The sequence below is a fragment of the Nicotiana sylvestris genome, chromosome 5, assembly GCF_000393655.2.
Source record: "Nicotiana sylvestris chromosome 5, ASM39365v2, whole genome shotgun sequence".
NCBI classification, from domain to species: Eukaryota; Viridiplantae; Streptophyta; class Magnoliopsida; order Solanales; family Solanaceae; genus Nicotiana; species Nicotiana sylvestris.
In genome coordinates this window covers 42,604,357-42,627,565 of record NC_091061.1, presented here as the reverse complement: position 1 = coordinate 42,627,565, position 23,209 = coordinate 42,604,357, and the positions used below count along the sequence as shown (strand labels likewise).

The window sequence follows — 23,209 nt, the reverse complement described above, 5'->3', positions numbered from 1 at the left end:
TTAAGCAAATAGGCAATTAAGTCAACTAAACATGCTTTTCTAAACTAGCAACAAGCTAAATTCGCAAGTAGAATAAAACAGGAAAAAGAACTCAATTGAAATACTTAAGGAAAACCCGGATTTTCAACAATTAGCTCAAGTACACGCTCGTCACCTCACGTACAAGGCATTTCAATTATCAAATATATCATATCCTAAGAGGAAAGTCCTCCACACAAGGTTAGACAAGCCACTTACCTCGAATCGGCTCAAAAATCAATCCGAAACCACGCTCTTGCCACGAGTACACAACTCCAAATGGCCCAAATCTATTCAGTTTAATTTCATAATGTAAACAACACTTCAAGTAACTAATTCTACAATCAAATTCTAAGCTAATACACGAAATTAGGTAAAATAACCAAAACGCCCCTTGGGCCCACGTCTTGGAATCAGGTAAAATTTATAGTTTCAGAATTCTCACACTCTTACGAGTCTAACTATATCAAAATTATCCCAATCTGATGTCAAATCCCCAATCAAAACTCAATTTCTTGGTCTAAGAACTTTTCCCTAATTTCCAGTAAAATTTCAAAATTAAAGGATGAATTTAAGTGTAGATTCATGGGAATTAGTCTAAACCGAGTAGGATTCACTTTCCCAAATCGCCCAGGTAAAAATCTCTTCAAAAATCGCAATCTCCCGAGCTCCCAAGTCCAAAATATGAATTATGGCTCAAACCCTCGATTTTGGGTTATAAAAATCTGCCCAGGTGTTTCCTTCTTCGCGAACGCGGTCAAACCTCCGCGTTCGCGAAGCACAAATTTACATTGATCATTTTTCCTTCTTCGCGAACGCGTCCCCTTCTTCGCAAATGCGAAGGCTCTGCTCCCAGCCAATCGCGAACGCGACCCCCTATCTCGCGAACGCATAGATCAAGACCCCAGCCCTTCGCGAACGTGGGACCTCCCTCGTGAACGCGAAGGACAAACCTTCAGCTCCACGTCCTATCCCTTCGCGAACGCGATGGCCAGTCGCAAAAGCGAAGAACAAGTGGTCTGCAACACACCAGCAGTTTTTCTGCAACTTCAAACATCAAGAAATGGTCTGGTTAACCACCCGAAACTCACCCGAGTCCCCCGGGACCTCAACCAAACATACCAACATATACTATAACCTCATGCGAACTTGTTCCAACCTTCGGAACGCACAAAACAACATCAAAATACCTATTTCTCATCGGATTCAAGCCTAAAAATTTCAAAAACTCTAAAAATACGCTTTCGATCAAAAATTCTATCAAACCTCGTCCGAATGACCTAAAATTTTGCACACACGTCACATTCAACACTACGGAGCTACTCCAACTTCCAGAATTTCATTCCGACCCTCGGATCAAAATCTTGCTATCCAACCGGAGACTTTAAAAATTCAACTTTTGGTATTTCAAGCCTAAATTACCTGCGGACCTCCAAAACACAATCCGAACACACCCCTAAGCCCAAAATCACCCAACGAAGCTAACGGAACCATCGGATTTCCATTCCGAGGCCGTCTTCACACTTTTCGACTATGGTCAACTCTCCAACACTTAAGCTCTCATTTAGGGACTAAGTGTCCCAAAACTCTCCGAAACTCAAAACCGAACATCCCGACAAATAAAATTAGCAGAAATAAACTTGGGTAAAGCAGTTAATAGGGGATCGGGGCATAAATTCTTAAGACGACCGGCCGGGTCGTCACATCCTCCTACACTTAAACATTCGTTCGTCCTCGAACGAGCATAAAGACATACCTGAAGTAGTGAAAAGATAAGGGTAACAACTGCGCATATCCTGCTCGGTCTTCCAGGTCGCCTCCTCGACCGGCTGGCCCCGCCACTGAACCTTTACCGAAGCAATGTTCTTTGACCTCAACTTTCTAACTTGCCTGTCCAATATTGCCACTATCTCCTCAACATAGGATAGATCCTTGTCCAACTGGACTAAACTAAAATCAAACACGTGCGACGGATCACCGTGATACATCCGGAGCATCGAAACATGAAATACCGAATGAACTCCGTCCAAGCTGGGAGGTAAGGCAAGCTCATAAGCAACCACCCCAACATGCCTCAATATCTTAAAAGGGCCAATAAATATCGGACTCAACTTTTATCTCTTCCCGAATCTCATAACGCCCTTCATAGGCATGACCCAAAGTAGAACCCGCTCTCCAACCATATAGGAAATATCATGAACCTTTCGGTCCGCGTAACTCTTATATCTGGACTGGGCTGTGCGGAGTCTATCCTGAATCACCTTAACCTTCTCCAACGCATCCTGAACTAAGTCTGTGCCCAATAATCTAGCCTCATCCAGCTCAAACCAACCCAACAGGGATCTACACCGCCTCCCATATAAAGCCTCATATGGTGCCATCTGAATGGTGGACTGATAGTTGTTGTTATAAGCAAACTCCGCCAATGGCAAGAACTGATCCCAAGACCCTCCAAACTCAATCATACACGCACAGAGCATATACTCAAGAATCTGAATAGTGCGCTCGGACTGTCCGTCCGTCTAAGGATGAAATGTTGTACTCAACTCCACCCGAGTACCCCAATTCATGCTGAACGACCCTCCAGAACCGTGATGTGAACTGAGTACCTCTTTCTGAAATGATGGACACTGGAATACCATGCAGTCGAACAATCTCCTAGATATAAATCTCCGCCAACCGCTCCGAGGAATAAGTAGTACACACAGGAATAAAGTAAGCGGACTTGGTCAGCCGATCCACAATCACCCAAATAGCATCGAACTTTATCAAAGTCTGTGGGAGCCCAACTACAAAGTCCATGGTGATCCGCTCCCACTTCCACTCCGGAATCTCTATCTGCTGAAGTAACCCACCCGGTCTCTGGTGCTCATACTTCACCCGCTGACAGTTAAGGCACTGAGCTACGAATCCAACTATATCTTTCTTCATCTGCCTCCACTAATAGTGATGTCTCAAATCCTAATACACCTTTGCAGCACCCAGATGAATAGAATACCGCGAGCTATGGTCCTCCTCCAGAATCAACTCCCGAAGCCCATCAATATTAGGTACACAAATCCTACCCTGCATCCTCAATACCCCATCATCACCAATAGTCACATATCTGGCATCACTATGCTGAACCTTGTCCTTGAGGACAAGCAAATAAGGGTCATCATACTACCTCTCCCTGATACAATCAAATAAGGAAGACCATCGCCATAGGCCTCTCCGATACTGGTAAATATGCCAAGCTCCCCAAACTCTCCGCCCGGCGACTCAAGGCATCAGCCACTACATTGGCCTTGCCCGGGTGATATAAAATAGTGATATCATAGTCCTTCAGCAACTCTAACCATCTCCTCTGGCGCAAATTTAGATCATTTTACTTGAACAGGTGCTGTAAGCTCCGATGGTCAGTATAAATCTCACAAGGAACCCTGTAAATAATGGCGCCAAATCTTCAGGGCGTGAACAATGGCAGCTAACTCAAGGTCGTGAATAGGGTAGTTCTTCTCATGTATCTTCAACTGTCTGGACGTGTAGGCAATCACCCTACTGTCCTGCATAAACACCGCTCCGAGGCCAACCCTCGAGGCATCACAATAGACCGTATAAGACCCCAAACCTGTAGGCAATATCAAAATTGGGGTTGTGGTCAAAGTTGTCTTGAGCTTCTGAAAGCTTGCCTCACACTCCTCCGTCCACTAGAGCGGAGCACCCTTTTGGGTCAGTCTAGTCATAGGGGCTGCAATCGATGAAAATCCCTCAACAACACGACGGTAGTAACCCGCGAAGCCAAGGAAACTGCGGATCTCTATAGTTGAGGATGGTCTGGGCAAACTCTGCACGGCCTCTATCTTCTTCGGATCCAACTGAATACCCTCATTCGATACCATGTGGCCTAGGAATGCCACTGAATCCAATCAAAACTCACATTTCGAGAACTTAGCATATAACTTCTTCTCTCTTAGAGTCTGAAGCACAGTCCTCAGGTGCTGCTCATGATCTTCCCGATTCCAGGAATACACCAAAATATCATCAATAAAGATAATAACGAACGAGTCAAGATAAGGCCGGAACACACTATGCATTAAATGCATAAAGGCTGTTGGGGCATTGGTCAGCCCAAATGACATAACAAGGAACTCGTAATGACCATACCGAGTCCTGAAAGCAGTCTTTGGGATATTTGGCTCCTGAATCTTCAACTGATAGTAACCTGAGCGCAAATCAATCTTAGAAAATACCTGTGCACCCTGAAGCTGGTCAAACAAATCATTAATACGAGGCAAAGGATAACGGTTCTTCACTATAGCCTTGTTCAACTGGCGATAATCAATGCACATACGCATGGAACTATCCTTTTTCTTCACAAACAAGACAGGAGCACCCCAAGGTGATACACTGGGCCGAATAAAACCCTTATTAAGCAATTCCTGTAACTGATACTTCAACTCCTTCAACTCAGGAGGAGCCATACAATACGGGGGAATAGAAATGGGCTGAGTGCCCGACAACAGATCAATGCCAAAATCAATATCTCTATCAGGCGGCATCCCTGGAAGATCAGCTGGAAACACATCGGGAAAATCCTGTACTACTGGGACTGAATCAACTGAAGGGGTATCAATACTGACATCTCTCACATAAGCTAAATATGTGTCACACCCCTTCTAAACCATACGCTGAGCTTTAAGAAAAGAAATAACTCTACTAGGAGTGTGATCTAAAGTACCCCTCCACTCAACACGCGGTACACCTGGCATAGCCAGTGTCACGGTTTTGGCGTGACAATCAAGAATAACATAATGGGGAGACAACCAGTCCATGCCCAAGATAATATCAAAATCTACCATGCTAAGCAACAATAAATCGGCTTTGGTCTCAAAACCACTAAGAGCAACCAAACACGACCGATAGACGCGGTCCACAACAAGTGAATCTCCCACAAGAGTAGAAACATAAACAGGGGAACTCAAAGAATCCCGAGATACACCCAAATGTGGAGCAAAATAAAAAGACACATAAGAGTAAGTAGAGCCTGGATCGAATGGAACCGATGCATCTCTGTGGCAAACCAATATAATACCTGTGATGACAGAATCGGAGGCAACGACCTCGGTACGGGCATGAAGGGCATAATATCTGGTCTGGCCTCCCCCTCTAGGGCAACCTCTACCTCCCTGACCTCCACCTCTAGCTGGCTGAGCAGGTGGGGTAGCAACTGGAGCTGTAATCATAGTCTGAGAACTCTGCGGGACACGCTGTGGCTGAGAAGTCTGTGGAGGTGCACTCCTCCCAAGTCTAGGGCAATTGTTGATACCCAATTTTTCCTTGTATATTTTTATATGCAAAATACTTTCAAAATAGTAGGTATATGCATATATAAGTATGTACCAAGGTTTACTATTTTTCTCTTAATTTTTATAGATTTTTAAATATATTTATTGCCCTATTTTATTAAGAAAAACCCAATAATTATCCCTAAAATATCATTTTGGGTGATTCACTTATTGGATTCTAATATTTATATTAAAATATAGTTGGCATAATTTTATATATTTTTACAAATTTGTTTAGCATTTTTAAAGCTAAACTGCGCATAATTGCGATATTAGCCTATTTTAAGATTTAATTATTTTCATAATTATAAAATTGACTCCAATATTTTTAATTTGATAATTACGTATTATTAATCATTTTAGTACCTTTAATTTATTTCCAAAAATTATTTTACTATTTTTTATAAAACAAATATGGAAAAAATGGCTATTTAAATGTTAGCCCCGTTTATTTCAATTTTAGCCTTATTTGAACCTCCAATTGAACCCAATTTTAAACCCAATTATCCTGACCCAATCCATGTTTGAACCGACCCAAACCTAACCCTATTAAATCGCCCCACGTACTCAATTAATCCAGGCCGTTGATCAAAATGATCAACGGCCACCAAATACCTTTCCTTTTAATCCTGACCTACCCCCTAACCCTAACCATTTCACAACCCCATCCACCTCTGAAACCCTGCACTCTCTCAAACTCTCTCGAGTCTTCTCAGAACCCTAGTCGCCTCTCACCGCTTCTACCCTGAAAGCCACCGGAATCCATGGCTTCTGGGGCTATGAGAGTCTTATACCTACCTTATGTTGCTCTTACACGCCTGATCTCTGAAGATTGAAGTCCTGGCCTCGAAGGTTTGCACCCAGACCTCTGCCAATTCAAGGTTCCAGAGTCATCGTCGGCCTTGCTCCGGCGTACCATGGTGTTTTGAGCCTGGTTCTGACCTCTCCGACTCAGATCAGTGACCTTTTCAAAGCCTTTCTCATTTCTATGGTTCTTCTGAAACCCTAACCCTTCGAGGTTTTCTCCGATCTCTTTAAATCGTTGTGTATCTGTGCTCTCTTTGAGTTTTCAAACGATCTCCCTAACTTTTCTTTCGAAAATTACTTTTCAAAGTCTTTCTTTTACGATTTAGGGTTTTCTGAAAATGCTTAAGTGTTTCTCTGACTTTCTTTTCCTTTTCTTTCGTGTGTATTTGCCTCTACTGTGTTCTATGTTTTCCTTCTTCCATGTATGTTCTTCTACTGTACTTTCTATACTATGCTCTTATATGCTTTTCTACTATGTCCTGCTATTTTCTTCTACTATGTTACGCCTACTGTATTCTTCTACCGTGTTCTTATGTGTTCTTACTATTTTTCTTCTATTGAACTTTGTTTCTTTTAAAAGGATCTTCTTAAGCATGCTTTCTTCTACTGTTCTTATCAGTCTCTTCTCATCATGTTTCGAATTAGTTTCTTTACTCTGTTTGCCTTGAACCCCTCTACTGTATTTACATGCTATTCATGAGTTCTGTTGCTGGAAGAAGCATGTTGGAGGTTTTAGTTCTTTTCTGAAACCTCTAAACATGTTTCGATTCGACTACTTGCTTTCTCATCTCTGCACTTGATTCAAGGTGGAAATCCTAGAATTTGGGGATTCTGCCAAGGTTTGATTGAACTAGGGTTTTATTTTAGAACCCTTAACTCTTTCAGACTGACTTTGAGTATCTAAACTGAGTTTGGACATCTTTGTTTTCATACAATGCTGAACTTTTTGCTAAACTCTTCTACACTGGATTTTTTCTACTGATTTACACGGCAGTCTTCTTTCACGCTCACATGCTCCTTATATATGATGAATTTTCCTCTAAATGGTTTTCAAATTTGAAATTAGTGCAAACTTCCTTCTGAATATGGCTCGATTGATTTCTTTCCATTGTTTGCTGATTCTCCCTGTTACTCGGCCTAAGTTAAAACCCTTCTTCATCTTTTCTAACTCGGTTCATTCATGCAAAATCTTGGACCCTTTTGATTTACTGTTTGTTAATTGATTGCTTACCTTATTTGCACAAATCGTGTATTTCAAAACCTTGTCCTTAAATAACTTTTTATGTATTTGTCCCTGATTGCATGCTGTGCACAAAGTGCTTACTCAATTTCTTTCCTTAAATGGTTTTCACCCGTTTGAATCTGAATCCTTTAATTAAGGGAAGCCTTATGTAATTGATTGACAATCAGTTCCTCAACTATTTTTCTTGCCTTATTTCTGCCTGATTTTTTACACAATAAAAGGCACGACCCTCTTCACACACTACAACATCAGAATCCTTCTAAACTCACACTCTCTCTTAATAATATTCTCTTCTTGACTGCAATGTGGCCTGTTTTACAAGACTTACTTCTTTCCTTTACTTGTTTCCCTGAAAACTGATATGTCCTGATTTAATTCTTAGCACCACAACAATGTGTAATTACTGCTTTTGTATCCATGTTCATCTGCTATTTCTGTATATCTCAGCACTTAAATTGGTATACTGATTTCCTTATGTGTGTTTTGTTATGAACCCCCATTCCTCTATCACCCCTATGTGTTTTGAGTGGTGACTTAAGGCATGGCAATGTAAGTTGTTGTCCATGAATTAAGTTTGAACCATTGGGGTCTTGACCTCTAAGAAAACAGGCCAGAGGGTGTGCCAGCATCTCCCATTACTGGGTATGCCCTTTAGCCCGCTTTTCTGTTGCCTTTTGCAACTTCCCATTCCCCTATACCCTTATGTGTAATGATGTGAGCTGCTTCCCTTTTCCCTTTTCCCCTTTCCCCTTACAGAATCCTACTTCTGCACTTGCACTTTCTCTTAGTCCCTAAGGTCTGCCCTCCTCTTGTGAGCCTTGCCTTGGGACCTCGAGCTCCCTCTGAACTTGGACACCTGAGGGATGGCCCTTCCACACTATACCATGGCTTAATCTGTGATACATTTGGGTGTAAGCACTACCCGGAGTTCATATGAGACTCTTAGGGAACTATGACACACCCCAAATAGGAGAAAGGCTTTGAAATATGATCTCTTGGAGTTGGTTTACTTCATACTTCAGATAGGAAGTCTGAACCAGGCTCTCCTTGGTTGTAATTTTCAACTTCTGATGTATTTTATTTACTTTATTTTTTTGGACTGTAATAACTTTGTAATAAACTATTGGGGATGGCTAGTGAAAAAGGGGGGAATAACTATGTATGCAAAAAGGGGTAGATATCCTGCCTATAGGAGTTTATAAGATTTATGTATTTTTTCATATAGCTACCATGCCTATAAGATTTCTGCATTTTTCATATAGCTACCATGCCTATAAGATTTCCGCATTTTTCATATAGCTACCATGTATATAAGATTTCTGCATTCTCATGTAGTCGCCATGTCTATAAGATTTTCTGCATTCTCATTTAGTTACCACGTCTATAGGAACTTCAGCATTCTCATTTAGATACCATGACAATAGGGACCCTGCACTTTCATGTAGATATCGTGACTTCTGCATGTGCATGTAGAGAATATGTCTATAGATTCTGAATTCTCAATTAGACGTCATGACTATAGGGTTTCTGCATTCTTATTTTGTCCAAAAGGTTTTTTTTAAAAGAATCAGCAACGCATAGAAAGCATGCCTATAGGAATTAATAACCAAGTCTGAAACGTTTCACTCGCTTATAAGTCTAAAACCAGTAACAACAATGTCTAATATTTGCAGAATTTATGATCTTTTGTCAAAACTTGTCTTTCCTGAATAACTGACAACTTTTTCTAAAATCAGTATACTTCATCTTTTCTGAAATTAGTAGATATCATGCATATAGCTTTTCGTCTAACACTTAGGCAAGCCATAAGACAGTTTATGAACTGAATCAGACTTTTATCAGCTACAACCAGCAGGCAGGCCTGATTCGGGCTTCTTATCTGAACTATGTAATAAATCAATCTGACTCCACCGTTTAAGTTTTAATCAGACCCTAAACAATACATGCAAGTCATGCTACATTATGTGCTTTCTTTGGTTTAAAGGAGGTCTGTTTGAGCCCTTGTATTTGTTTATATGCTTCTCCAAACTTGTTATATATGTTTTGTTTGTTGCCTTAGTGTTTTACCTTTTGAAACCACAAATAAGCCCAATAACTCCTCCCTCCAGGATTAGTAGTCCCAAGTGCCTCCGGGGCTGATAGAATTGGGGCGGGTAATAGCATGCAATAAGTAAACGAAACCATTCCGCACTTTAATACCTTAACGGGGTGGGAAAAGGTAGACATGGATATGATGACCACGCGATAACATCACGTGTAGCCCCTCACTGAGGAGTGATTACCGGATGTTGTGTGGGGTGATCCATATTATTAATAAACCTAAGACCCCTCTTCCCTTTGTTTTCTTTGTTTCTTTAAAATCTTTTTAAACCATTTCTTTTAAAAAATTCAACTCTTTTTAGTTCCTTTTTCTTACTTTTGTTTATTTGTAACCATTACGTAAAAATTCCCTCTTATTTGAAACATTTATTTGCCTATGTGTTATTTGCACTTAAGTCACAATAATAGTTTGGCCGGGAACCACACTAGTGGATCCTGAAGGGTGCCTAACATCTTCCCCTTGGGATAATTTCAAGCACTTACCCAATCTCTGGTTACTCAAAACAAACCCCTCCTAGTGTCCTAATGCACTTTAATCATTAGGTGGCGACTCTTCAATTCAAAACCCAATTCCCAAAAGGGAACGAGTGGCCCTCCCAAATGTTATAAACCCGATTTCACAAGAAAAAGGGGGCGCGACAGCAATCCCTCACCACGTGGCGTGTGTCACCACACTCAAAACAAGCTTTGGGAGGACGTGGCGACTGTGACTGATTCGGGCCAGGTCTGCTGGACTAACCTCTAAAATCACCCCGCGCAGGAGGCGCGCTAGAAACCGGAGGTGCATAATAAAGCTCCTGAGGCCTAGGAAGAGTGGGAGCACTACTGGCTGCTGGAAGAGCTGAATGAACAGGACGACTCATATAACCCTTACCATGACGACCTGCAGCTGGGGATACGGGCACCAGAATAATGGCCCAACCCTCGAGACCTTTTGCCCCCCCTTTCCTCTCTCTCCCTAGCATGCATACCCTCAATCCTCCTAGCAATGCTCACCACCCGCTGATAAGAAATATCCATCTCCAACTCATGAGCCATGCTAGACCTGATGATGGGAATAAGGCCCTCAATAAATCGGCGAACTCTCTCGTGAATAGTAGAAACCAAGGCTGGTGCATGCCTAGCCAAACTAGTGTAACGGACAGCATACTCTGAGACAGTCATAGCACCTTGGCGCAAATGCTCAAACTCTGCGCGCCATGCGTCCATGAGGCTCCGAGGAACATACTCTCTCAGGAACAAATCTGAAAACTGAGTCCAAGTCAGTGAAGCAGCCTCATCCGGACTGTCTAACTCATAGGTGCGCCACCACTCATAGGTGGCTCCTCGAAGCTAGAAAGTAGTGAAGGAAACCCCACTCGAACCTAATATCCCATGGTATACGGTAACTCTCATCTAGAAATCCCAGAGCATCCTCCGATGCTAGACCGCTGAATATAGGAGGCTTGTACTTCTTGAACCTCTCAAGCCTCAACTTCTCCTTCTCGAAAGCCGCTGCCCTGTCCTCGGGCTGATCTGGCACTGCAGGTGGTACAAGAATAATCTTAGGGACCTGTTCAACATGCACTCGTTGCTCAGGAGTGCGGGCGGCGGGAGTCTGTGCTCCTCCCCCGGCCTGAGATATAGCTGCAGCAAGGGGAAACAACCCTGCTTGAGCCAGAGTGGTATACATGCTCATGAACTGTGCCAAAGTCTCCTGAAGGGCTGGAGTAGTGGTAGCAGTAGGCGTGTCAGGTGTCTGGACTCCGACTGGAACTGATAGTAGTACCTCGACGGCAGCTCGCGCAGGTGCACTAGCTGCACCACGTGCGCGTCCTCGGCCTCTACCCCGGCCCTGACCTTTAACGGCTACAGTAGGGGGTGCGGGTGCCTGATCATCTCGGGTAGCACGTGTCCTCGCCATCTGTTAGAGAATAGAAGACTGAAGTTTAGAATTGTGATGTCAAAATATCGCACGACAAGGAAATCAAATAAAGTGGAGTTTTCCTAACAGTTACATAGTCTCTCGTAGATAAGTACAGACGTCTCCGTACCGATCAACGAGACTCTAATAAACCGGCTTGTGATCCATGACTCTTATGAACCTAGAGCTCTAATACCAACTTGTCACGTCCCCGGTTAGCCCTCCGTGAACCATTGTGACGGCACCTAGTCTCTACGACTAGGTAAGCCTAATTTGCAGAAGAAAACCAAAATTTGCGGAAGTAAAACAATTTTTAACAGAAATAAAGTAGTAACAGTGTTTAAATGTACCGCTCGGCTTACACCATATTTAACTCTCAATACCAATACATAAATCCAATACCCGGAAACCCGCGAATCACAAGCTAAGATCAATACTACATAGCTCTAACTCCGGAGTATCTAATAAGAACAGAAAAATACAGAAGGGTAAATACTAAAAGCAGGAATAGAAAGGGACTTCTCGGTCTGCGGACGCGGAAGATGTACCTCAAAGTCTGTAGAGCAGTCGCCTCCTCAGGGATGATAGGCCTGAGTAGCGGTACCTAGATCTGCACATAAAAAACATGCGCAAAAGAGACATGAGTACACCACAACGGTACTCAGTAAGTGCCAAGCCTAACCTCAGTTGGGTAGCGACGAGGAAGGTCAGGGCCCTACTGAGATTAAATAAATATAAAGATGACAGGATAAGATAAGCAATACAATTGAGAATCTACGTTAAGAATCTATACGGGATAATAAAAGTACAATAACGGAAACAGAAATGAAAGCAAATCACAAGGAAGTACCACTCATAACAAGGATGATAACCGAGGATCTCTTGATATCCTCAATATATGCTAGGGATCTCTTGGTATCCCGAAGATCTTTTGGTATCCTCAATATATGCTAGGGATCTCTTGGTATCCCGAGGATCTCTTGGTATCCTCAATATATGCTAGGGATCTCTTGGTATCCCGAGGATCTCTTGGTACGTGTCATGGATCTCTTGGCATTCTGCACCTCAGTTCAGATCATAAATACGTACAGGGGATCTCCTGGGATGCCGTCCCGTAGTCCCAAAGTAAAAAAACACACAACAACAACACAAGAATGCCTAATTAAGCTAAATTTCGTACCAAGTAGACAGTTAATTCTAGCCTAACATGCTTCACGTAATACAATTAAGGCAGTTTAAGCAAATAGGCAATTAAGTCAACTAAACATACTTTTCTAAACTAGCAACAGGCTAAATTCACAAGTAGAATAAAACAGGAAAAAGAACTCAATTGAAATACTTAAGGAAAAACCAGATTTTCAAAAATTAGCTCAAGTACGCGCTCGTCACCCAACATAAAAGGCATTTCAATTATCAAATATGTCATATCCTAAGGGGAAGGTCCCTCCCACAAGGTTAGATAAACCACTTACCTCGAACCGGCTGAAAAATCAATCCGAAACCACGCTCTTGCCACGAGTACTCGACTCCAAATGGCCCAAATCTATTCAATTCAATTTCATAATGTAAATAACACTTCAAGTAACTAATTATACAATTAAATTCTAAGCTAATATGTGAAAGTAGGTAAAATGACCAAATGCCCCTTGGGCCCACTTCTCAGAATTGCATAAAATTTATAGTTTCAGAATTCTCACACTCTCACGAGTCTAACCATATCAAAATTATCCCAATCCGATGTGAAATCCCCAATCAAAACTCAATTTCTTGGTCTAAGAACTTTTCCCCAATTTCCACCAAATTTTCAAAATTAAAGGATGAATATAAGTGTAGATTTATGGGAATTAGTCTAAACCGAGTAGGAATCACTTTCCCAAATCGCCTAGATGAAAATCTCTTCAAAAATTGCAATCTCCCGATCTCACAAGTCCAAAATATAAATTATGGCTCAAACCCTCGATTTTGGGTTTTAAAAATCTGCCCAGGTGTTTCCTTCTTCGTGAACGCGGTCAAACCTCCGCGTTCGCGAAGCACAAATTTACGTTGATCATTTTTCCTTCTTCGCGAACACGTCCCCTTCTTCGCGAACGCGAAGGCTCTGCTCCCAGCCAATCGCGAACGCAACCCCCTATCTCGCGAACGCATAGATCAAGACCCCAGCCCTTCGCAAATGCGGGACCTCCCTCGTGAACGTGAAGGCCAAACCTTCAGCTCCACGTCCTATCCCTTCGCGAACGCGATAGCCAGTCGCGAACGCGAAGAACAACTGGTCTGCAACACACCAACAGTTTTTCTGCAACTTCAAACATCAAGAAATGGTCCGGTTAACCACCCGAAACTCACCCGAGGCCCCCGGGACCTCAACCAAACATACCAATATATCCTATAACCTCATTCAAACTTGTTCCAACCTTCGGAACGCACAAAACAACATCAAAACACCTATTTCTCATCAGATTCAAGCCTAAGAATTCTAAAAACTCTAAAAATACGCTATTGATCAAAAAGTCTATCAAACCTCGTCTGAATGACCTGAAATTTTGCACACATGTCACATTCAACACTACAGAGATACTCCAACTTCCGGAATTTCATTTTGACCCTCGGATCAAAATCTCGCTATCGAACCGGAAACTTCAAAAATTTAACTTTCGGCATTTCAAACCTAAATTAACTACGGACCTCCAAAACTCAATCCGAACACACCCCTAAGCCCAAAATCACCCAACAGAGCTAACAGAACCATCAGATTTCCATTCCGATACCGTCTTCATACTGTTCCGACTACAGTCAACTCTCCAACACTTAAGCACTCATTTAGGGACTAAGTGTCCCAAAACTCTCCGAAACTCAAAACCAAACATCCCGGCAAATCAAATTAGAATAAATAAACTTGGGAAAAGCAGTTAATAGGGGATCAGGGCATAAATTCTTAAGACGACCGGCCGGGTTGTCACAAGTTACTAGGTGGAATTATACTTATTTATACTTAAGATGTTGTTATAAATATGAAATGCCTATAACTGAAGTTTCTAATTCTCATTGTACTGATCCTAACCAATTGTTAACATCTAGAACCACAAATTGTTAAAATCTGGAACTTAGGATTTCATTGAAGATGTTGTAAAATTTTATGTCGCTCACTTGAGTTTTCTGGAGTTACTATTGCAAATGGTTTAGTTCATATTGCTAAAATTTCTCTTTTACTCCATAATTTGAAGAAGAAGCATTTCATGTTGTAAAATGCTTTTGTTGTTGAATCTATGCTAGATAAATTTAAAAAATATCTTTACCCAATTTCACTATTTACCTAATTGGTGCTATTTTAAACCCTTTTATCAAAATGGCCACTTGTCGCCAATTAATCACTGCTTTATATGTTTATTTGGATATTGGACCAATTGAAATCCATAATATTGAAACTTGTATTTCTGATCTACACAAACATTTACGATCTTTATATAATTATTATGCTAACACTGTTGATGCTTCTGCTGCTGTAGATGCAAATATTCCATCAAGTTCAATTTCAACATCTGGGACCGGTGCTTTGGAGGATAATGATGGTGTTGAAGATTATTTGATTTGGTCTACACTAGGAGAGCATCAACAAACCAGTAGCAGGAATATTGATGAACTTCAATTCTACTTGCAAAAGTCACCAAAGACCCCACACAAAGGAATTTCTATCGCTGGATTGGTGGAGGAGCAAATCAAATCATTTTCCTGTTCTTTCAACCATGGCTCGAGGCGTGCTAAATGTGCTGATTTCAACAGTCGCATCAGAAAGCACATGTAGCCAAGCAAAGCAGCAACTAGGAGATACCCGTCAGTTATTTGACATCAACGCTTTGAAAATTCTAGTGTGCTTCAGAGATTGAATAATATCAGAAGGGTTAAATTAAGGGCGTGAAGAGGTAGATGAAGCGGAGGACCAAGAAATTGGAGATATAATGGTTTATAGTTCCGATTCAAGCAATGCCGGAAACCAATAACCTCATGTTGACATGGATGAAGTTACAAAAATGATGCAAATCATGTGATGTACTCTTTCTTATTTTTTATAATTGTTGTAAACTTTTAATTTGCAAGTTCAAAAATTTTTAAAAAAAATCAAAATAGAACTTGCAAATTAATTTGAAGTATTATTTATTCAATAAAAATATAAAACGAAAGCCTTCAAAATTTGATCCTTACATATTGCCTATTGGTCTTATTAAATAATTTTTTGTAGCAACTTACTTTCAAATTTAAATTTTAAAATTTTAAAATTCAAATTTCATATTTAAAACTTTAAACTTCATTCTAAGCCGTAAAAGTTTGCAAACACTTAAGTATCAATAACATTGAATAAGAAAAACAAAATATACTAAAAAAAAATAATCCAACCCGGTCCGGACCCGTTAAGCCCGAAATCGGACGAGCCCACCAAAATCCGGAAAATCCCAGCCCACTACCAGCCCGGAACCCCAACCCACTAACCAGCCCAGAACAATAATCGGACGAGCTATTTTTTCATGTCCAGCCCGGACCAGCCCGTTCGGTTAACACCTTTAATGTTAATAAAGGAAATTCAATTGAACACTAGGAATTACAATAGTGTAAGACATCTTTTTTTTTTTTTTTTTTGTATTGGTTTATAATGAAAATGCATAACCTAGTTTATCTTTTTCTTTAGTGCTAAGTTATGAACTAATAGTACTTATTAGCTATATTTATTTTAACATGACCTATATAGTATTTTCAGAGTATGTTAAGTTTTATTATGGCGTATTAAGTAGTAATATTTTCTTTATGCGATTTTATTATCTTTGTTTTTTAATATTTTAGTACAATGCTATGACTCATCTCATATTATTGTGTTATTTTCTTTAAAAATACATTATATAGTTGTATTCTACTAGGACTAAAGAAATATTTGTAGGACAAGTTACATAGTTTGTGCTATGAAGGCTTTATCGGGGAAAAAACCCCGAAAATCCGAAAAAAATCAAAAAATCCGAGAAAAACCGAGATTGAAAACCCCGACTTTATTGGTTTGGTTTGGTTTATAGATTTAAAAACCTGACACCATTGGTTTGGTTTAGTAATTGAAAAATCCGAACCAACCCAACCTATATACACCCATAAAGTGAGTTCAGTTTTACTTACTAAAAATGAAACTACTTTTCACAAATAGACACTAAGAGATAATTTGTTAAAGTAGTTTGATTAGGCGATGAGAAATTTTGCAAATTCTACCAACAAAGTATATGTAATTTCGACAAAGACTTCATAAATGGAAATAACTAGTTATGCTTTCAACGAAACTTAAAAATGCCCTTCAAAAAATACTTAAAAATCAACCTAATCCAATTAGAGTAAATCGAAGAATAACAACAACAAGTGATTAAGTTCATACAAAATTATTGACTCTAAAGATTAGAGAGATTAGAATAATATAAAAGATAAAATTGTTTCAAGCACTGACAAAATAGAAAGTGCTCTTGCAGTGTGACTAAATCACTAAGTGAGAAGTGAGAACTAAAAGGTAAATTGAAAATCTGAAATAGGAGCTCACAAGTTTTGAATTTGAGAACTATTATTATTCTCTCAACTGTTTGCCAATAATTTAATTTTGAATCTGAAAAAATTAAAAATGAAACGAAGAAACTGGACTTGAATATACTGAGGAGTCATCAGGTTCAATGGTAGGATAGATAAGAATATCTTATAGATCGGCGTAGTGGCGGAACCGTCTGTATTCAAAGGGTGTTAACCGACTCTTCTTCATTAAAAAATAACACTGCATAACTAGATAAGTATTTTTTGATATACACACACAACTACATATTGACATCCTTGGCTTATTCGCGGGTTTACCTTTTTATATTTGATCCCCTTAATAAAATTTTTAACTCTGCCACATGAGCTTAGCTATCACAATTCCACATGGGACACCTAATACTACCATTTTGGTATAATATTTAGGACAAAATGTGTATCGTTATTAGTTAATACTCAGACCCAACATAGAATAAATTACAATCTCAAATTTTATCAATTACAATCTCAAATTTTATCCCAAAATTAGTATTGTCATAAAGTTGCAAGAGAAAATTTAGTGGTGTGAATAGGCCAACGAAGATTTTTTTTTTTGTTTTTGTTTTTGTTGGTAAATTTATAATCTTAGTCATGAGTTTTTTGTGGTTATAAAAGCATATCATTAAAGATAAAATGAGATATATAGAATTAAGTTATTTTCAAATATCATAATGTATTATTTGTTTTGGAACAGATAATAAAGAAGATAATATCCCTGCTCCTAGTGCAACATAAAATGGAACAGAGTGAGTACACTTCATTAGAAAAAAGGATTTTCCCAAATTTCCGACGTTCCACCTCCTTGCTGCTCTTTTTCTTTCTCTTCCCTTTGGAACTCAATTTACGGGAAAACTTTCTGAACATAATCAGTACAACAAAGAGAAGAAACTGCATTACACCCTTCAAATGTAACTCAAATGCTAAAAGATTGACTCACTTTTCCAAGAACCAACATTAGACAGTGGTTGCCGCCCAAAGTTAACCAAATACTGAAAATAACATATCACAATCCTACAACAATCAACTCAGTAAATTCTCATGTGGAACCTTCAAACATGAAATATACTTCTGAGCCGAACTACAACGCGAAGCCCTTCAAATATTCTGGATCTCGCTTTGCTCGTTCCTGGAATTTCTTGAACCAACGATCCAATATATCCATAGGCACCACCAGCTTACTGCCATCCACCCCACAAAACGACTGCATAAAATTGAACAAGTTTTCACCAACTTTCAGTGCCAACCTCTCGATTTTCTTCTCTGCGGTGACATCAAGGGAGGGAAGTGTTGCAAGGTCCTCAACTGAGACACCTATCTTGGCAGAGACTGGAGTTGCATCGGCAGTGAGCTGCAGTTGGCCACCGGGCTCTGGCCAAGGGAGTGACAGCACGGCAGAGGGTCGCGTCAACGTGACTGCACCACAAAAGAGGAAAGGTGAGCCAGGGGATTGGATATACACAGCGAGGGCCTTGTCTGGTGGCAGTGTGAAGTTGTTGATGAGGAATATGCAGACTTCACGAATTGAATCGTATGCTTCCCCTGCACGCGTCACGTTAGAACTGTCAGGCTGGTGAAAAAGCATAAACTGTCTTTGATTGAGTGTGTTGGAACTTACCAACAAAGGTGTTCATGTCCAGAACCCAATGGGTGGTGTCAATTTGAGCAAAGGTGGAGATATCCATAGGGAAGCTTCGGTTTGGGAACACTACTCCAAACATTGTTAGTTACTTTATCTCTTGCGCCTCTTTCCTAAGGAGAAGAAGAAAAGAACTCGCTTAGAACATAGACCAACCAAAAGCAGACGTTTCGAATTGGTTCAAACTCAAACAGCCATAAGAAGTTTGAACTTGCCAGAGAATTGTCTAGACTTTAGTTTTAGGTAAAGATCATAAACTAATTCAAAGTTGCTACTTTGCGAACGCTGAATAAAATTAAGTCATACTTGCTCACAACCTTTGAGATTGAAAAGAGAAAAGCTCATATATTCTTAAAACCAGCCCTAGAAGAAGCATCTGATACTGCTTCACGGCCTAATCTTACTTTAAGAACATAAGTCAAAGACTGCAAGAAAGGAAATTAGAGAGCAATCTAAGATCAATCACAGTAAGCAATATCAGAAAGCATATAAAAGAACATAACTGGAAAACACAGAAAGAAAACTTAACCACACACGATGTTTACACCAAACTAATTGATGCAACATGTGTCTTGCATATAAGCTTTTATTACTACCAGTGTTATCAAAGGCAAAAAGCTCTAAAAAGCATTATAGGTCTATTAGGGTTTTAAACCGCAAAGTGTGGATTTAGTAAAAAAAAAAAAAGGCGCAACTACAACAACAACAACAAAAAAAACTCTGTGAAATCCCACATGTGGGGAAAAAAGCGCAACTACGGGAGAAAATAAAATATATATGTAATTCAAGAACAAAGTAACAAATTCATTTATAATGTTTTTCTTTACAGCTAAACATTTATTTTCTGATTAAATTTGTTGTTTACTGCCACTTGATTCCCGATAAAACTCATGGGCAACGAGGCGCATGTCTTAGTGCCTTGCCTTATACCGAAGCCCAGCTTAAGCGAGGCGAAACGCCCTCCTTTAGCTTTTCTAAGCTTCAGGGCTTATGCGCGCCTTAAATGAGCCTTTGACAACACTGATTACTACGCCATGATTAAGTGATATATATTCTCAATTTAATATTTGACTCCAAAAGTTAAATTGTTTAGTTTGGCATAAACAGGTGCGTGTAAATATACCTAGGAGAACACTTGGGAGCAATCCTCTTGCACCAACTCTATTAGATTAACTAAATAGTGGACAAACTACCTCTTCTTCTTTTTTCTAAAGTACAAAATTATATTTACATATTCCCGGGACAACATTTGGGAGTCATCCTTTTACACCAACTCTATTAGATTATATAAAAGGGTGAAAAAACTACCTTTTTTTTTCTTTCTATAATACAAAATTAGATTGGACAACCAGTTTGATTTACAGTCATACGTCATAAACTAATAATATTAATCCTTGTTCACTTTTCAACTCTGAAAACATCAAAGCATGTGGAACTAGGACATAGAAGTGTAAACGTGAAAGTCGAACCGACTAAAAGATGCAAATAAACACCAAAGACATTAAAAAGGGAATGCTGATTCGATAGAAAATGCTGTGTTAAACTAGTTTACAGGACACTGGAAAAAAAACCCATGAAAACTCATCTGTGATCTGCCTAGGAAGGAAAATTTCTTTAGCAAGATAGACCCTGGAAGGCAACCAAAACAGGGTAGTGAACTTATCACATCCCGTTTTGGCTTTTACAGAATCCAGATTTTAAACCTAGCTCTAGCACAAACTCACAATAGTTATGCCATACTAGATACTACCATAGCTCTATGAGGAGGTTTTATGGGAAAGCCATCAGCTAAAGACAAAGCTTAATCAGCCAAAACCCACAAAATTTCCCCTGGAATCACCATAAAAGTAAATCAATCAACTAAGTCTCAATTCCAAATTAGTTAGAACCCACCATATGAATTATCTGTATCCAAATCATTCTATTCGGGGTCATAATTACTCCCAAACTTTAAAAAATGATTCTTTTGCCCATTTACGGACTAATTCTGACACTTGCATACAACACCAAAAAAAGGAAAAAAATGACAGTTAATAATAAAAAGAGAATGTAGAGGGTACTAAAAATTGAGTTGATTCTGTACCTGAAGTTGTGAATTTGTCCCAGCTATACAGCGACGGAGAAAATTAATGGGTACCTTTCGATTTTAACATATATGATAGGGTTTTTGGTGGGTTTATGCAGACGGAAGATAAGGGACGAAGATGGAGGAACAACAGATTGAAGATGTTATGTAGAAATGACGGGAAGATGAAGGCATAAAAATCCAGAAAGATCTAGAACATTTGCAATCGACTAAGTTTTTTTTCCCCTTCATTTGCAGTCGACTATTAAGTACTTACCAAAAAAGAGATGCAAGTATAGAAAAGAAAAATGCATTAGAAAGCCTTTTTAGAAACTAAAAACTACTTTTAAATTCCAAGCTTAAGCATCTTCCTGGCCTAAAACCCTAAACTAAAACCTCTTGTTTTGTGAAATTTTTATTCCTATAGGTTGGAATTATAATTTATGACTTACCGGTATGATTTAGGTTGAGACCTATAAAGTTTAAACGCGTTCTCGGTCAAGTTTAAATTTAAAATTTGAAAGTGATAACATGTCTAGTATGAGTAAATAAATTTATAATATGATGTAAATATTTCATTTGAAAATAGTTGGTGAAAATGTGCTTAATGGTACTACGTCGCGATTGCGCCTTTGGTTGGTTACGGGTTGGCCATCGTGATGGCGAAGGACAGGTCGCGATAGCAAGGGATAGTCAACTTAGTTGACTCTCGCAAATGCGAGATCTTGAGTGTGAATGCGAGCAAGGCCCAACCAAGTTCTTCCACTATAGTGAGGGCTTTGTCATAAACAATAGCGAAACCAGAAACTTCGCGAAGGATGTTCAAAATTTAATATATATATATATAAAATATGTTTGACCTATATACACAATATAAATTTCTATATACGCAGAATAGTTTTTCGAAGAAGGGTGTTCGGTCGACTAGGGCTGGGCATATATCGGGTATAACCGATAGCCCGAACCGATAAAATGCTATTGGGTTATCGATATCGGTTATTGGGTAAATGGTTCGATAACGGTTTAATGTTATTTGACTATTGGGTTATCGATTCGGGTCTCGATTTACCCAATTTTATTAATGGTTTAACCGATAGCCCAATAAATTTTAACAAAATTATTATTTTACTCACTAAGTATATAAAGCCACCTTATGGTTTCATTTCTCAACTCTCTCGGCAGTTACTTTTCATCTTTAAACCTTAATCCTTAGAGTAAGTTTTAAACTTTTTTGAATTTCTCATCTTAATTCTTCAGTTAAGATTTTTAGTTTTATACTTTAAAGAATCAATTGTTTAGATTTTTAGTCTTTTCTATTTGTTTTTTTTTGTTGCACTGATTCTTTAGTTTTTACAAAATTAGGATTTTATTATTTTCCTATTCATTTGCCCGCCCACAGTGAGATAGTTTGAAATAGTTAGTAAGATTAGATTGATAAATGTTTTATTCCTTACTCTAACTAACTTATAACTTAAAAATTGAGATCATATTGGGATTTGCAAATGTAAATAAAGAAAGTTTCTTTTTTAAAGTTGAAATTTAATCCATATTCTCTTATGAGGCAAAATTCAGTTCCTTTCTCTTAGAAGTATGATCACGATTTCTTAAATAAAAACATGAGTTTTTTGGATATTTTTTTATTCTTATTGTGAGCACGTGATTTTTGTTTTACGCGACAATCGCTCCAAAAGAAATAAAAATAATAACAAATGGTCCCGCTGTACAACTTTGGATTTTACATGGCACTTTGTTAATTATTTATGATTTTTGCCCATTTTTATTTTTTATTAAAACAAAATACAAAAATGTATGTGTCATGCGTAATTTAAACCGTAATCCGTTTGTTAAATGGAGAATCACAAAATACGCATTTTTTGTCCTGATTTGTTGCCTTGTTTAATTTTACCTACTTCTAACATTTTTATATGCGTGTAATAAATACGTTAAGTATTAATTAATGGTGTTTAGTTTTATTTAATTAGTTTGTGTGTTTAGAAAAATTAGAAATAAAGAAAAGAGGTTAAAACTCGTTTTAAAAGAGCTTGGGCCAATTCCCATTTTTAAAATCAGGAGGCCCAAATGAACAGCCCAAACGACCCAGTCCCAACAGGCCCTCTGCAAGACGCCTAAACGACGTCGTACAGGCACCATCTCTGTGAGTCGTTGATGGATTCAAAGGAACGGCCCAGATCTGGCCAATCCTTTACTTAAACGACGCCGTATGAGGCCTTTTAATCATAGCCGTTAATCCATTCCTCATCCTACAGTCAAGGTCACTTCCCCATAACCCATGATGAACCCGACCCATTTCCACCCGGACCAACCCAAACCCCGTTTAGATGAAACGACACCGTTTCTCCTAAGCCTTCAGATCCAAGCCGTTGATCTCGATTGATCCAACGGCTGAGATCAACCCACCCATTCCATATATAAGCCTCCTACCATACCTTGCCCCCTATCCAAGACCCCGCCTTCGTCCTCATCCCCTTCCCCTCCAAACCCTAGAGCCGCCCCCATCTCCCTTCAC

At 39.3% G+C, this 23,209-nt stretch overlaps 1 protein-coding gene across 1 annotated transcript; it reads right to left on the bottom strand.

Annotated features, from left to right (window-relative positions):
* Positions 1-17,821: 17,821 nt before the first annotated feature.
* LOC104229208 (protein OPI10 homolog) lies at positions 17,822-21,090 on the bottom strand. The gene is made up of 3 exons (XM_009781792.2): positions 20,701-21,090; positions 18,597-18,730; positions 17,822-18,520 (listed from the first exon to the last, which is right to left on the bottom strand). Exons 2-3 carry the CDS (start codon positions 18,697-18,699, stop codon positions 18,060-18,062), a joined length of 564 nt encoding a protein of 187 aa, XP_009780094.1. The 5' UTR covers positions 18,700-18,730; positions 20,701-21,090; the 3' UTR covers positions 17,822-18,059.
* Between the last annotated feature and the right edge of the window lie 2,119 nt (positions 21,091-23,209).

What these genes read in the sequence shown, in the direction of transcription:
- LOC104229208 (XM_009781792.2), bottom strand. Translation starts at nt 18,699, where the DNA reads ATGTTTGGAGTAGTGTTCCCAAACCGAAGCTTCCCTATGGATATCTCC. An exon ending in GGACATGAACACCTTTGTTG is followed by an intron (nt 18,521 to 18,596) that starts GTAAGTTCCAAC and finishes TGACGCGTGCAG; the next exon opens with GGGAAGCATACGATTCAATT.